This window comes from Hippoglossus hippoglossus, chromosome 8 (genome assembly GCF_009819705.1).
Source record: "Hippoglossus hippoglossus isolate fHipHip1 chromosome 8, fHipHip1.pri, whole genome shotgun sequence".
NCBI classification, from domain to species: Eukaryota; Metazoa; Chordata; class Actinopteri; order Pleuronectiformes; family Pleuronectidae; genus Hippoglossus; species Hippoglossus hippoglossus.
In genome coordinates this window covers 250,973-268,055 of record NC_047158.1, presented here as the reverse complement: position 1 = coordinate 268,055, position 17,083 = coordinate 250,973, and the positions used below count along the sequence as shown (strand labels likewise).

Here is a 17,083-nt window from a genome sequence, read left to right as displayed (position 1 = left end):
GGGTGTCATTAAGAATTAGAAGAGTAAAACTCATGTTATCATACTGGGTTACACAAGTACGTAAGTTTTGGTTTGGTAGGAAATGGTGGCCCCTCGCAGTCCCCCATCCCTCATCAGGGTGTGTTGCAGCTGCGGTGTAGTTGCTGGAGGTTGGTTGACACAGCTTGGTATTTTGCTCTGCGTTTAGGACAGTGCATTAGTTTAAATCACATCTCACATCCTGTTGAGGCCTGCACCCTGTTGCTAGTCGGTGGTGCTATGATTATGTTCAGTTTTGACATGTAAATGTGGTCATGCCAGGTCATCAAATATGTTAAATCTTGTGCAGATTGGACAAAGTATAGTCAAATTAGTGGAACTTCCTGTTTCATCGCGATATGGCCACTGGCATGCTGTTGAATGAAAACTTACAATTAGCACAACTTTTATGAATGAAACATTCAGCATTTGAAGTTTGGGCAATTTAAGCATGTACACTCAAATTACAACTTCCTATTTCAAAGCAAAACTTAAAAAACACATATTACTGTATGCTACAAACATCTTCAATATCTTTTCTTTGCACTACCCAAATGAAGTTGATATGATTATTCTGTAGGAGGAGTTCATTACAATAGAATACCTGCAAATAGCAAAAACCAAGCAAACATTTAAGTTACAATCAACATCGCCAACTTCCTGTTCACTTTAGCTAATGAGTCCAATACACTTTTTTGTTAGTCTGGCGATGATACATATACCTACCGATTTTCATACTTGTCGGTGAAACGTGCCGAAGGGGCTGCTTCGTTGAAATTTGTTAGGGGGCGCTATTGAGCTATTTTACCACATCAACTGGAAAAAATAAACATCAACAGTCACCATGTTGCCATGGCAACAAAGTTCAACATAAGTAGACTACATTCACAAGATGTCTTCATCACACTCTTAAGGGTCTTTGGACCAAATTTCAGCTGAATCTGGTCTTTTGAAGTTTGGCGCAATTTGGACCATATATAGTCAAGTTGAAAGAACTTCCTGTTTCAAGGCTAAACATTAAACTTTGATGTCACGCCACAGACACACTGTTTAACAAAATCTTATAAAGAGAAGAACCTTTATCTTGAGGTGTTTATATTACACATGAATCCTGTTGGAGAACATTGTTAAAGTACGATGCATGGAAATGGCAAAAAACGAGCAAAAATTGTACATTAGATTGAAAATGGCCACATTCCTGTTGGGTTTAGGGTATTGGTCCAAGAGGCTTTTTTGTAAGTCTGGACTTGGTACATACACCTTCAAATTTTCAAACATGTTGGTGAAATGTGGGGCCTTTTTTTAGGGGCGCTATCGAGACATTTTGCCACAACCATATGCAAGACCCATATTGGAAGTAAATGTTTGTCTTTTCCGAAGTGCTTGATGAGTATCTTGACTTTTGGAGCATGTTTAGCCTCCCAAAAATGTGATCAGCTGTAAAAAGTAAGTTCAACTTTCGACTCATTGCCACGGCAAGAGCTTTAAATGAAAATGCACAACATTCATAAGATGTATTCATCAGACTCTTAAGGGTCTTTGGACCAAATTCCAGCTGGATCTGGTTGTGTGAAGTTTGGTGCGGATTGGATAAGATATGGTTTAGTTGGAAGAACCGAAGAAAGCGCCTTTGGTGACACACCCTGACACCGTTCAACAAAACCTTAATGAAGTGTTCAACTTTTCATCTTGTAGGTGTTTAGATTATACTGACCCAATATGAAGGTGGTCTGATTAATCTTCTAGAAGGAGTTTGTTAAAGTACAATGCATGGAAATGGCAAAAATTGTACATGGGCGACTTTCTGTTAGGTTTAGAATATGGGTCCAAGAGGAATTTTTGTAAGTCTGGACATGGAACATAGACCAACCGATTTGGGGCTGCTTCGTAGAAATGTTGTAGGGGGCGCAATCGAGCCATTTTGCCACATCTGTATGCAAGACCCATATTGGAAGTATATGATTGTCATTTCCTACATGTGTGATTAGTTTAGCAACTTTTCAAGCATGTTTAACCCCTCGAAAAATGTGATCATGTGAAACATCAACTTTCAGTGCGTTGCCATGGCAACAGCGTTCAACAAAAACACACAACTTTCATAAGCTATTATCTAATAATAATAAATACAAAACATATGGCAAAAATACTGGGACATAAATGATACAGGAAGACATCTCTATGAATATAAGTCATTACCCTTCTAAGGATTGGACATACAAGGCTCATTCTTACGCTTCATAAAGTAGGTGAACACACCACTGGTAAATGCTCACTCTGTGTTCATGCTGAATCAGTTTTTCCTGCCAATCTACAGTTCCACACTCCAGTCGAGTGGATGGCGTATGGTTTATCAACTAAAACATCATCCAAGAAGTTGGAGAATGTGCAAGCTCAAGCTTCTGAGACTTGATGTGGTGCTTTCAAAACAATTCCTGTGTCTGCTCTTCAGGTTCAGGTGGGTGAAATGCCTTTGCATCTTCGACGGAATCTGTTCATTATGAATTACTGGGGATTCTGAAGATAGACATCCAACAACAAAGGTACTTCCTCCGTGTTGAAAGAGTGAAAGGGCCAAGAGTGAGTGTTTGGCGTGGAGCAGTGTAAAAGTAGCAGACATGGCATTAAGTCAGAAAAGCTATATACCCACTGTACCATTGTCAGTAACACCACACCTGGCTCTGTGCCTACTGATTTCTTATTCTGGAAAAAGTGTAAGGGACTAAAGGTTTGCAGTTTTGGTGGAAGATAGTTTGCAACATTATATGAAAGATTTATACCACAAGAGTTTAAAGGGGACATAGCATGCAAATCCACTTTGTTAGTGCTTCTACAGGTTAATGTGGGTATCTGGCATGTCTACCAACCCAAAAACTCTGGGAAAAAAACACTGGCGCGTTTTGTTATGGTTCCTCTAAGTCAGAAACGTCATGCTTGAGCGACTCGATTGAGCTTCCTGGGTTTTGTGTCGTAACAATCAATCAATCATCAATCAAATTTTATTTGTATAGCCCATATTCACAAATCACAATTTGTCTCATAGGGCTTTAACATGGTGTGACATCCTCTGCCCTTAACCCTCAACAAGAGTAAGGAAAAACTACTTAAAAACCCTTTTAACAGGGAAAAAAGAACAAGGCACTGGAAGTCTCCCTACATGGTCTTGGCCCACCCCCCACCTTATCCCCCCCCCTCGTTATGCCGGGTTTACACCGGAGGCAGCGAGGCTGCGAGGCAGCGCAGCGCCGTTCCCCAAGCGCGCAGCCGCCTGGCTGTTCCACACGGGACGAGCATTTCTCCGCTGGTCAGACCCGCGATTCACTCACATGTGGCATTTGTCTGGATCGTTGGGACTGGGAGGCTGCAGCAGTTGCTCGGGCGCGACCGCTCGCTCTCCCATGCGTGAGCTGGAATTTGTGTCAGCGCCACACAGCCAGCAGTGTGGAAGACTTCCGCAGTGTTCAGCACTACTGTACCACTGTCACACACAGAGCCCCCCCACTCGTTACGCCGGGATACACCGGACGCGGAAGCGCCGCTGCGAGGCAGCGCAGCGCCGTTCTCCAGCACGCAGCCGCCTGGCTGTTCACACGGGACGAGCATTTCTCCGCGCTGGTCAGCCCCATAGACTGTATATATAAGGTCAGCCCGCGATTCTGCTTTCTCCGCTTGTTGTTGTACCCGTTGAATGTCGGGGTTCGGGGGTAAATGATGGTCTTCATAGCCCCCCCCCCCCACGCCTCTCTTTCTCTCTCTGTCTGTCTGCTTGTGTGCTTGTAGTGGATGGGCAGAGGGGGACATTTAATTATGTGATTGGGAAAATTAAAACTCCAGGACAACAGAAGGGGAATACAAAGTATGGGATGCATATTTGATAATTTATATCATATAAAATATGTAATTTATATCGTTTAAAATCATGGGGTAGAGGGGGGAGGGGGGAGCTGGCTCATTAGCATTTAAAGGAACAGGCACTCAAAACAGGTCACTCTGTGGAGGGCTGTTTTATACAGGGTAAAAAGGGTGCTGTTTTAAATGATCCTTGTGGTATTTTGACCAAAGTATGTTACAGACATTTCATTAAGACCCCAAGGAACCATATCAACTTGTGGTAAAATGGGCATGCTATGTCCCCTTTAAGATTAAGATTCCTTTACAGTATATACAGATGGATCCAAAGCTCCTATTACAGGAAGAACAGGTTTTGGGTATTCTAGACTTGAAAGTTTCAGGGAAAAGCAGAACCTCAGATCATTATCAGTTTACACAGTACAGATGGTTGCAATTGCTACATTATTAAAATGGATAGAAGAATTACAACTTAAAAAGGTTGTTTTGTGTACAGATTTGTGTTCAGCATTAATGTCAACAGTGATTTCCATCTAGCAATAGGCAAGACATAGACAAAGACATAGGCAATGAGACATTTGAGACTCTGTACAGATTACAAAGTATGAATTTTGTGACAACCTTGTGGATAGCGCACAGAGGGATAAAGTGCAATGAAAGGCTGGATTTATTAGCAAAGTAGGAACTCAAACGCAAAGAGGTCATGGACATTTCACGTAGTAAATCGGAACCATATCAACAATCAAAAGAAAGTTAAAGAATGGCCGCTCTAGAGGAGGCTCATCAGAGCACTTCCAGGTGAACCAGCTAGAGTTAATTGGTTAGTTGGCCAATTAACTCGCCCTGGATTTAAAAGGCGGCAGGAGAGCTTCCAGGGCTACCTGAGAAACACAGAGGAAAACAAAGGAGAAAGATTGAGATGGGAGGGAAGAACCTGTGCCAGAGCTCAGCTGCCATGAAGTCAGAAGAAACCGCTGGACAATTTGAGTTTCATTTAAATTTATGTTTGCTCCTGATTAACAATAAAGATGCCAGAAAGTGAATGGTTTGACTTTAGCTGTTGTTTGGAGACCCCGGTGGCACCGTCGTTTAACACAGTGGCGCACAAATGGGGCCCAACACAGCCAGAGAGACTGATCGGCAGACGGAGACGGCCGATTATGAATGGTGGAGGAGTACTTGGCCATGTACAAGGAGCAGGCGGCAGCTGGAGGCGGAGAGGTGCTCCTCTGGGTCTCCAGACGGCTGCGATGTCGGGACCACGGACAGCTCCACAGCCCAAGGGAAATGGTGCACAGCCCGGCATCAGCGCAACAAAGTCCGCTTAGTTTTAATTTGGGGTCTTTTCATACATGTTTGGACCGTGAAGTTCTTTTATTTTATTTTTTACAGTTTTCACTGTCTGTAATTTACTGCTCCTCTCTGTGCCACAATCATTCGCCACTGCGCCAACCGCATCAAGCCAAATGAGCGCGCCCCGACATCTCCTCAATACACCCTAAGTTTACAACGTCAGTTGTTTTTACCCAGTCTGAGTTACATGCGTTTGATGTGAGAGCGAGTGAGAGAGAGGGGAAAGAGAGAGGGACGGCTGATGAATGCTAGCGCTGCCCTGAAGATTGAACTCATTAAGAAATGTATTGATCATTATGTGATGAATCAGTATTGATATTGTGGCGTCAATTCAAACAAATCAACATTTAAACTGTAGCGAGTCGTAGACGTCAGCCAAGTCAGACAGAGAGAGAGAGAGAGAGGAGAGAGAGAGAGAGAGAGAGAGAAAGAGAGAGAGAGAGAGAGAGAGAGAGAGAGAGAGAGAGAGAGCGCGCAGCGGAGTCAGTGTGTGTCCGTAGTTACTTTTCCCTAAGGTTCTGGGCCTATCATATGTAAGCTACGCAATTATTTATATAATCAACCTCTCATATGAATTTGACCTGAGACAAACATAACTAGAAGTTTCCACAGTAACATTTTGTCGGGAGGAGGCATACGATTTGACAGAGCTGCCTCACAATTCTCTGTTCTCTCTATTCTCTTTTTGGAAAAACATGTCAATGATCTGAATATCTTTAATTTGTTATCTAGGGAAGCAGGGCTCCATCTGATTCTGGCAAATATATTGACATGTAGAGCGTGAAGGCATGGCACATAGAACATCATTTATCGCAGTTCAAGAAGTCTTTCTATATGTATATTGCACATGTTATCACGATGACAATAAATCTTAGATATATCCTCCAGGCCTACCCTATAGAATGGGTGGACTGGTGGCAATGCCACTGCTGACAGCTCCAGCCAAAAAGGATCCACAATTAACTACTTCAGTCTATTTTGATGTTTCGTACTAAATAACTGGCATTCAGTCAGTGCTGGCTGACCAAATGCACACAAGAACACATTCCTGGGGTGAGATCAGGAAGCCTCAGGTGTGTATGCAGTTTAACTTCTGAGTTTGTACTGATCCTCACATTGAAAAAGGACCTCCACATTTACACAAACATAACCCTGTGTGATATTCTCTTTTTTCAAAGACATTCATTTTAGGTCAAACAAAACCCGAGGCATCTGCTGACAGTTTTTAATGGTAGTTTTTGTGTAACTATAACTGACAGTACAAAAGTTGAGGAGGCGGGGTTTCTTGATCATCCAAAAAAATTAAGGATACTCTGATCGGCATTGGCCAATATTCCCTCTAATTAGTTTGATTCGCTATCTCTATAAACACCAGAGGAACCGATCAGATGAGGCACAACTAACAGCTGTCACTCATGAAGTGTTACTCAACATAGATAAGGGATTGAGATGGCTCACTCGTCATTTTTTTCAGTAAAACCTTTGTATCCCAATTTGGGTAGTTATTTGATGCTTTTTCACTTAGTTCCCGGAGCTGATGGTGGAATAGCAAATGAGTGAGGCATCTTGCATCTCTTCTCCAGTTACCAGGTACCTGATCACAATTTGTCTCTGTGATGCAAATGACGCGTTTGTGCTCTCGTTTAAGTTGCAGACATTTGTGTACATCACCAGATTCCCTTTAAAATATTGCACTTAATAGAGAAGTGAAGAGAAACTTTATGAAAGGCTGTCTGAGACTAATTCTTAATTATTTGAGCCATAAATTATGCAAATGTTATACATTAAGTTATTTCTTTGTGTAACAAACGTTCGAGTGTTGCAGTCAGATTTGGTCTTTGTTCGAAACACATTTCATCTTTGCACATCAATGGTGATGTACGTGTTTATTTGAAAAAAAGAAAGTAACAACTTGAGTAATAATGGACATTTACTGACAAAATTCTGGTTAGCATTCATTTGCATATAGAGCAAGGAGGAGAAAACCGATCATAAGAGGGGACTATTATGTGATTATGATCGGCCGATACTACTGCAAACGATCAGTGATCAGCTTTCGGGGCCCAAAGCTCCTTATTGGAACACCCTTAAAAAAAACAAAAAAAAAAAAAATAATAATAATAATAATAATAATAATAATACGCACATGAAGAGCTTCAACAGATGCCAAGGGCAAAGCAGTAGCTAATTCATGTAATGACGATAGAGAAGGCCAAATGATAAGACAGTTAAACTATACAGATATGTATGTTATCCAGGCTGTTGAGTCTGTCTACATGATTTCAACTGTGCAATGAAACGCCAAAGTAAAAACAAGAAAATGTTGCCTCACAAACACTGAAGCACATGTCAATCAGCTGAGTGTTGAAGAGAACGACTGCACAATGAATTACTGAATCAATGCACTCTTGACTGTAAGAATGTGAAAACCTCTTAATACTGGTAATGTTTGAACAGTAAAATGAAAAGAAACTACAAAAAAAAAGGATCTTTAGAAATGTTGCTGCATGGGAGCTTCAAACTATTGAACAGACTTCCAGTCAACTGAATCACTGTCCCGAGCCAAAGGAACACAGGGGAGGGAGGGGAACTCCTAACGCATCCTGTACTCCGACGTCTTCGATATCTCACACAGCTGACCCTTGAAGTCGATGTCTACGTTGAAGTCCAGGTCTCTCTGAAAACCCATACAGCAATGAGTCAGCAAAGATGCAAACAGTAACTAGATACAGTGTTGATGCTACTCAAATATACTTTATACATGTGGTTTGATTTAAAGAAGATAAGACCTTCCAGAGCTCTGCTTACATTGTTCTTGACATTTGGCTTCATGCTGATGGTGCCAAAGATCTCCTCACCAGTCTTGACAGTCAGGTAGTCATCCAGGTAGAAGACTGTCTGTTTCCAGTGGGTGTAGGGAGACTCTGGGCCTGAGAAATAGAGTGAATGAATGTAGTGTCAAATGCTAAATGTGTTCATTTGAAACATGTCAACGATCAACGCAAATCCCCATGATAGAGACAGTGCTGTGCTTTTAGCTGTAACCACAACCTGTAAATGTAGCAAATGATTTACAACAGTGGAAAATCAATAACTGCATAATCTGGATATCCAAGTGTGAATCTTCACTAGCCTCTCAATTCAAGTACGATCTTCTGATAACTATTAAAATGCAGTGATACGTAGGTACTTCATCAATCAATAGTCAGCCAGATACATTTAAGTTCAATATATTTAGAAAATGCTGTCAAAAAGTATTATATAGACCGGTATTGTACTATCTATACATGTGCTATAATTTACATATAACAGTTTTCAATTAAAAGAAAAAAAACAGTCAAGTCTGTAACAGTGGTCAGCAACTGATATACTATTGCTGTGAGACCAAAACTGGCAGAAATAATACAGAACATTTTCATAATTTTATTTCACCACATAAGATAATATCAGACTGACACAGCGATTCCCAGGTGCCGTGGGTGCAGATTTGTCATAGCAGTACACTGCTCAACAGACAAGACATGAGGTGTGGGCATAACCAAGTGGCTAGAATTGTATAAAGGAACATCTGTGCCAAGGAGGCATCTTATTGGTAAAAAGCAAAATTTGAAATTACAGACAGTAAGAGCTCTTGCTAATCAGAAACCTTGATTTTCGGTCTCTTGGTTGTTGCCTCGACAGTAAATCTAACAAAGAAAATAACCCTTATATTCAAAGAAAAAAAGGACAACACTCAAACCACAAATTTAAATGTCCCTGGATACCACTGCTCTAGAAGATACAAAAAAGTACATCTATCTGAGCCTAAACATCAGTGCCAAAAGTGCCAAAGCTGTGAAGTACAAGAGGGTTTTTTGGTAGCATCATAAGTAATGGGGGGGGGGGGGGGGGGGGGGGGGGGGGGGGGGGTTCACTTGACTACCAAGACTTTACAAAATGAAGGGCATCCAATGTAATAAAATGCAGCCATGATGGTGACAGTCAATTACCTGTTTGCATTGACAATTTGCTTATCTCCCTGGCTTACAAGAATCCCCGAACTTTCATGCAAAACAGTATCTTACTGGTTGTAAGAGAACTAAGAACTTATCAATGTTACTTTGTTCATCTGTCCAAGCAGTGGCTCCAGTATGAATGACATCACATGAAGCCTGACCAATTGCCACTGTGTAAAAACTAGGTGGACTGTGTGTAAGAGCAGACTGACTTGTAGAGAAGCCGGTCCTCTTGTGACAGCGGGTGAACTCTATGTTGAAGTAGGTCACAAGAGCATGGATGTAGTCATTCCTCTTCACCTGCAGGCAGAATGGTGAGGTGAAGGTCAGGTCCTCTGCCTTCACTGTGTAAATGTCCACCTCCTGAATAAACAACCACAACACAATCTGAGTTAATACCTCTGCAGCAAAGTAAAGAGATACTTCTTAGGCCTGTACAACAAAGCAGGTTCAACATATCATCATCTGGCTTAAATGCATATTTAAGGGAATTAATATATTTTAAATGACACATTTAATCTGCTGTCTTTGATTTTGTATGCCATTTGCTCTATTTGCTTTTAAATTACATTTTATTAGTTTGCTTCTCGTCTTTGATGTTTTGTATTTCAGGATGCTTTTTTTATTATCCTCGTTTTTTTCAGAGCTGCAGTTAAAGAGAGTTAAAGCATCAACACTGTAAGAAATCAGAGTAAAATGAAGCTATGACAGCTCTGATGCATTTAATATGGACACAGTTTGGAACAACAAAACAATTCCACTCATCTATAAAAAAACAAATCTGGTGCTCTTCATCACTTTTCACTTCATTGTAAACTTGTGTGCCTGACAGAATCATTTATATTTTTTTACTCTGGTTTTCCAGTGATCAGATTGATCAGTAGTTTGATCGTTGACAGGTTTTGATCTGTAATCACAAACTCAACCTGCTCAGGTTAGCTGTTCAGCATAAGTAAGATCAGAGGCAGTTTCGTAGGTCGGAAAATGATTAAAGTTAAACTTACATTAACTAGATATTCACAAAACCAGCTTAGTTGTAAAGGACCCTGTTAAGTATCAATCTATCATTGATTGACCCACCTTGATGAGACAAGCATTGCTGACCAACTGCTTAGGGTCCACCACGTCAACCAAGGGTTCCTTAATCGCCACCTCCTTGATGCACGACATGTCAAACCCATACACATTCTCCCACCCTGACAGAGCACAAACAGTTAACTTAAAACACAAAATGTTGATTACAGACAGTGGGGGCCAGTACATTCGTCTTTCCATTCCTAACAGTAATGATCTGAGGGTTGAATAATTAGTCAAATGTTTAGAACAAAAAATGCTTTGCCATTGTTGGGTCTCCTCTAACCAAGGAACCACAGACGACTTCCAACCTAAAGGGAACACTGCAACTCAAAGGCTTAGGTTGGGTCAGGAGAAAAGACTACTTACAGTGGATTTTGTAGTCCTTGTACTGCCTGTCCTCAATGGCAGTGACATAAAGTGTTGCCCTGTCTGGGAAAATCATTCCATCTGGCTTCTGTGAAGGGGTGAGAAGTGAAAAAAAAAAAAAACTCAGGAGCAGAACTTGAGCAGGTTATCCAGAGTGCAGACTAGGGCTGGGACGACTCGACGCAATCGATTGCATAAATATGTCTGCGCAATGTGTGTCGGCGAGTCGTATGAAAGAAGGCAATTCAAGGCATGGATTCACCGTAAGGGCAAGCAGAAATGAAAAAATATTGGCTTTGGTATAATTTTGAAAATGAAATAATTTAAATTTACAGTGTACTGTTACCAGTATAAGCAAACACTATTGGATCAAAAAAGGTATTCATTTTTAGATTTTAGTGTGTTCACTAGAAAAACAGACATACTTGTGTTGAACATTGGAGGGAAAATATGACATTGGAAAGTAGAGCATAAAACAAAGCTCTTTCCTTCTTACACACATACACAAACATACATACCAGCCATTTGTCTCTGGCATAAATGACTGTATTGAGCATGGACTCATAGAAGAGACAATAACCCATCCACTCGGATATGATGATGTCTACTCCTTCCACGGGCAAGACCACCTCTTCCACTTTCCCCTTGATGATAGTCACAACTGCATACACAAGAGTAGGTCAGGAGGCACAACAAAAATTGTATGACCCTGATCCACACAAAGAAACCCTACATGTGTCACCACAGATCATTAACTCACCATCATCCAACTTGTTGGCCTTGACGATTTTCACAGCATAGTCTGAGATGCTACTGCACTCTATCTATGAAGACAAAACATTTTAATTCACATCTTCTCTACTTATGCCCACTCTAAAAGATAATTTCCATTGGTCAATCTGGGATATGTTCAGTCAATCTAGAAAACTACACAAATGGATGATTTCTGATTAACCTAATACATACCCCTATAACCTTCTTGGCTCCAGCTTTGGCAGCAAACATGCAGAGGATGCCTGTCCCGCTGCCCACATCCAGCACCACTTTGTCCTTAAACAGATGCTTGTTGTGGAACATGGAATTGCGGTAGGTCAGCGTTCGAACCTCATCTTTGAGCATCTCCTATAGTGTCATTACAAGGCCCCAAAGGGCATAAAGGTCAATATCTGTTAAGAAAGGCTTGAACTTTAGAAATTTGCACAATAGTTTCTTACCTCGTGGATGCCAAAGTGGGCGTATGAGTCAAAGTAGTAGTCTTTTGAGGTCATATCCTCAGCAGCAGGCTTGGCTGAGCTCTCCCCCTGAGAAACCTCAAAAGATATACACAGTTACAGTCTAGGAGAGGCTTAGCTCCGATGTTCTATTGCTTTAATGATCTGATATTTGTTGCATTTATGAGTTCATGATACAGCTCTTTACATCTCTTAAAAACCTGAAGTTTGCAGCCATAAAGCAAACGGCAAAGCTTACCATCACCATAATGATTTTAGAGTCAACTTTACTGCGCAATGTTTTGTCAAAAGTCCAGCAGTTTCTGTAATTGTGAGAGTGAAGGGTTTGTCACTGCTTTTGCGTTTATGAGCACCTCACGTTTTTCTACACTATGCACCTTAGGTATTTTGATAAATGTTACCACCAGGCCTAAGAACGTCGTGGGGAATCATTGTGGAGGAAATCCCTTCTGAAGTTGTCGGGCTTTTTTAGTTCAACAGAAAAAATTTCAGGCAGGGTTTGAACACCAAACTCATGAATGCAGGGACTCTCTTGAGTTGACCATCACATCACGATGGAACCACCCGAACACGTTCCCCTCCAAAACTGAATAACTATAATAAATATATTTTGCTGCAGTCTAAACAAGTAGCTGGTAAACCGTAGTGTTTTCGTCCCTTCTTTTCTCTAAGTGTGGTGGGCTGGCAACTTTCTCAGCTACTAGTCCTCTAATAATTAGCGCGCCACATGGTTGCGATCCAGGCCATCCAAAGACCAGGTCTAAACCAAAATCGACCATGTCTAAACCCATCACTCACCAATAATCTTAGAGTCACAGATGCTGTCAGATGTGAACATCCCCGTCCTCTAATCTATGTAATGCAGACTAAGGACTGTGGACAAACTGGGTTGCTTAAACTCGCTGTGCGACTACCGAAAAATCACCATACAAAATAATGTAATTGCCACAAATGAACGAAATCAGACAGGGAAACCATCTTGGCCCAGGCGCGGCACGTGCCCATTAAATGCTGGTTTAAGTAATCCAGCGGGAGACAGAGGCAGCGCCCACGCCTGCTAACTAGCTCTGCAGCTAACAGATACCATGCGGTTCGGCACAATGGTCAAACGCGGCCGGCCAACAACGTTTTCTGCTCACGTCACTCACTTCGGCTCGCGTGGTTTGCCACAAGCTTAAACTGTCAACCCATTAAACGGTTAGATCAAATGTATGAATCAGACCTCTGTTTGAAAAACGACGCGAATAAATGAACGGCAACGGCAGAGTCACGTTGGCCAAGTTAAAATGGATGCATCCTCGGCCCCCACCACCCATGCCTATAAAAATTTAAACGGACGTTTAAACACCCTAATACACAGTTTATCTGATTGACTAATATAGCCTAAATACAAGAGATAAAGGTATGGAAAAACTAAAGAAATCGGTGTATATTTTGTAGTGAGACCTTACCTCCATCCTCTCTGCTAATGCCGCCATTTCGATTTCGTGACTCAGGCAACAGTCAGTCTTATCTTTCTTTTTCTTCTTCTTCTTCTTCTTCTTCTTCTTCTGGTGTTTATTGGCGGTTGGTAAACCAGCTTTTAGGTGCATTACCGCCACCCTCTGGACTGGAGTGTAGAGCAGTAGATTGGCAGCAATCAAAACAAAACAAGAATTACATACATTTTTAAGTCTCGTTTCTCTTAAGAAGTTCATTAGAAGGTGATGTATATTATTTCTTTGATGTCTTTCGTATTTTGGATGTGATATTTTGAGTTTCGTCTTTTAAACCTGATATTAATTCCCTTCTTTGTTCATTATATTTTTTACATTCTATCAATACATGAGGGACAGTTTCTGGTTGTTTGCAGTGTTCGCAGATTCCAGTTGGGTGCTTGCCTATTTTATGAAGTGTATCATTTAATCTTGTATGACCAATTCTCAGACGGGCAATGATTTTCTCTCCTCTGCTCATCTCACCGGGCAGTGCCTACATATTTTAGAGTTTTGTACAAATGTCTTCCTGTGTCATTTAAATCCAAGTATTCTTGACATGTTTTGTGACTGTATTCGTTAATGATAGTTTTTATTTCTGCTTTGCATAATGGTACCTGTATGTCAATTGTAGTTCGTTTTAATGACTGTTTTGCTAATATGTCTGCCTTCTCATCGCGTTGCACTCCCACGTGAGCTAGAACCCATAGGTTTGAGATATTCAACCCTCTCTGATGTAATCTGAGTAGCACATAAACACTTTAATATGCAATATCTTGTCTGCATGATGATTTGATTGATTTAAGCCTGGCAATTGCTGACATGCTGTCAGACGCAATGACAGTCTCATTGGCCTGGTCATTTTCCTCCGCCTACTGTAATGCAAACAGAATACCCAGTAGTTCAGCTGTATAAACTAACAGATGATCTGAGACTCGTCTTTTAACTGCTATGTCAAACTGCGGAATAAAGAATGCAACACCTGTATGCCCATTTTCTGGCTCTTTGGAAGCATCTGTGAATATATATATCTTATGCCAATACTGCTCTATATGGTTTTGCACTATTGCACATTTTGGTACCTTCTTGGCTTTATCTTTTAATTTTAGTTGCAGACTGGTATCTATGGATGGTATCACAAATTTCCATTGTGGTATCGCTGACATTGGAACAGTGGGGCTCATGTCAATGTTGTCTAATCTTACTTCTACTACTTCTGTAATCGTTAATGATAGTTCTTATGGGGGGTGAGAATATGTCCCCTTTTTACTCAGAAGGCGGTGCAGGTTCTGGTCCAGGCTCTGGTCATCTCACGCCTAGACTATTGCAACTCCCTCCTGGCAGGTCTACCTGCTAGTGCCATCCGACCTCTGCAGCTCATTCAGAATGCAGCAGCTCAACTGGTCTTTAACCAACCTAAATTCACTCACACTACTCCGCTCCTCCGCTCCCTTCACCGGTTACCAGTGGCTGCACGCATCCGTTTTAAAACACTAGCACTTGCGTACCGTGCTGTGAACGGATCGGGTCCAGTCTACATCCAGGGCTTCCAGGGCATGGTCAAACCTTACACCCCAGCCCGTTCACTCCGCTCTGCATCTGCCAATCGGCTTACTGCTCCCTCACTGCAAGGTAGCCACAAAACATGCAGGGGGGGTTATGTGAATGCATTGTTCTGTGTCTGGAACATATAGTCTGTAAAGGCGTGACTTATGGGCTGCATCCTAAATGTGTTGGAGAGGAAATAGTGTTATGTATGGTAAGGATGTTTGTCAGTCAGCTGAGTTCTTCGAACAAAGGATAAACACAGTTCAACCAGAGTGCATCAAAGGTCACTATAGAGTTCAAGTGACCTCAGGATCATTTTCTGCAAGACATTCTAGACAATGGGCTCACATTCTAGACAGTGGGTGCACCATAAAGTTTGTGTAAATGGAAATGTCTGCTGTAAGCATAAACTAAGAAGTTATTTAGTAAGTAAGTATTTATTAAGTGCATTTCCATTACACAACACTCCTATAATACATCTTTTGTAGGGTGTAAATTATTGTGTCCTTGGAGATTCACACAATATGCCAACATACTCTTGACTCTTCTGATCCTTTAGGCAGCTCCCCCAGGCGGTTTGATCCTCAGTCTCCTCCACCTGCATGTCGAAGTGGCCTTGGGCAAGATACTGAACCCCTAAATGGCCCCTCATAGATCTTGAATGCTCTAATTGTAAGTCGCTTTGGATAAAATGACAAAATGCCAAATGACATGTAATTTAATCTATATGTGAGCACCAGGTAAGTTTTTCATCAAAGTGAACTTGACCTGATCAACCTGTTCCAGTAGCTGTCCATATCATTTGATTTGTACTGATTTGTGGCGTTTAACGAAACATATGACCTGTGATTTTTCTATTGACATTGTTAAAACCTTATTTGTTTGACCATTCCTCCACTTTATTTACTGCAGTTTGCATTTTATTTTTTAAGTACTATAAGTTTCGACCCCTGACCCAGATTGCTCCATCATCTGCATAAAGCGATTTTCCTCTGCTTTGCTCAACCTGTTTAAAAATATCATTAATCATTAGATTAAAGAATATTGGAATACACACACTATTCTGTGGGGTTCTATTTTTTACTGAATATTTGTTAGGATATTCTCTCATATTATCACTCACATTAAAGCAGCTGACATCATTTAAACCGAGTCACGTGGCAGAAACAAAACAAACACCGTCATGTTAATGTTGGTTAAATTTTCCTTTTTATTTAGCTTAACTTTAACACCTGGTTAACAAAGGTTAGTAGCCCTGAGGGAACTGGTAGGCCTAGTGTTGCAAAGCTATCGGCTAACTAGCTATCTTAGTTAGCGTCGTAATCCACATTCACTGGGACAGTAACTAGCATGTTAACAGTTCCTCTTCACGTTTGTGCTGTGACTGCAACTTGACCCTCCTCACTTCACAGTAGACAAAACAACAGTGGTAAATGGTAAATGGTCTGTATTTATATAGCGCTTTTCTAGTCTTGGTGACCACTCAAAGCACTTTACTGTACAGTTTAGTGGCATTCACACACACATTTATACAGTGCATCTATGGGTGGAAGACCGACTTCTTCTGCTACGATTGCATTGCTTCCTTTCAAGTGCGGAAATGTCTGATGCGCATGCTCCTGCTGAGGTGTTTCTGCTCATATACGTTTGCGGAGTTTCTTCTGCACATCCGCTCGCAGAGGTGCTTCTGCACCTGCTCGTGGAAGTGCTTCTGCACATGCACTCACGGAGGTCCACCATCTTGGATGCAGCTGGGTTCTCTTTGATGTGAGAGAGAAGAAACCAGGAGCCCAGACAAATGTGAGAATTTAAATAATTTCTGGATTGTGTCTGGGAATAAAATAGCTGTTCTGTTTTTTTTTGTATTTACCTGTGTCTGTCCAGGTTTAACTAGGGTGTTGTGTCACTTTGGTTGTTATGTTGCTGTCACAAAGAATTGTGTAGCGACATTTTCTTACCTTTCGTAAAGGATGGTCTGGTGTTTCCTATGCTAAAATAGAAGTTAGGAAGGCTTGAGGTTCTTTTCCTGATCATTTACTGAATTTGTGCAGCTCTTGTTATGGCGGCCGAATAGTTATTAGTTATTGATCTGTAAAGTCAGAATCTGTGACTATCTGTTCAACTTTACAGTCAACATTACTACCTCTTGTACTGTCTATTACTACCTCTTGTA

At 41.2% G+C, this 17,083-nt stretch overlaps 1 protein-coding gene and 1 long non-coding RNA gene across 3 annotated transcripts; one reads left to right on the top strand and one right to left on the bottom strand.

Annotated features, from left to right (window-relative positions):
* The first annotated feature begins 6,736 nt into the window (after nt 1-6,736).
* LOC117767030 lies at nt 6,737-7,784 on the top strand. The gene is made up of 2 exons (XR_004614817.1): nt 6,737-7,539; nt 7,588-7,784. It is a non-coding gene; the product is annotated as an uncharacterized LOC117767030 (long non-coding RNA).
* On the bottom strand, nt 7,636-13,460 carry prmt1 (protein arginine methyltransferase 1). 2 transcript variants are annotated; one of them, XM_034594537.1, is made up of 10 exons: nt 13,339-13,460; nt 11,870-11,965; nt 11,622-11,777; nt 11,416-11,479; nt 11,174-11,316; nt 10,656-10,743; nt 10,293-10,408; nt 9,425-9,575; nt 8,026-8,147; nt 7,636-7,894 (listed from the first exon to the last, which is right to left on the bottom strand). In XM_034594537.1, exons 1-10 carry the CDS (start codon nt 13,363-13,365, stop codon nt 7,811-7,813), a joined length of 1,047 nt encoding a protein of 348 aa, XP_034450428.1. In that variant the 5' UTR covers nt 13,366-13,460; the 3' UTR covers nt 7,636-7,810. The 2 variants fall into 2 exon arrangements, with proteins under 2 accessions (XP_034450428.1, XP_034450429.1); XM_034594538.1 differs by having other exon boundaries at nt 11,870-11,956; nt 13,339-13,457.
* Between the last annotated feature and the right edge of the window lie 3,623 nt (nt 13,461-17,083).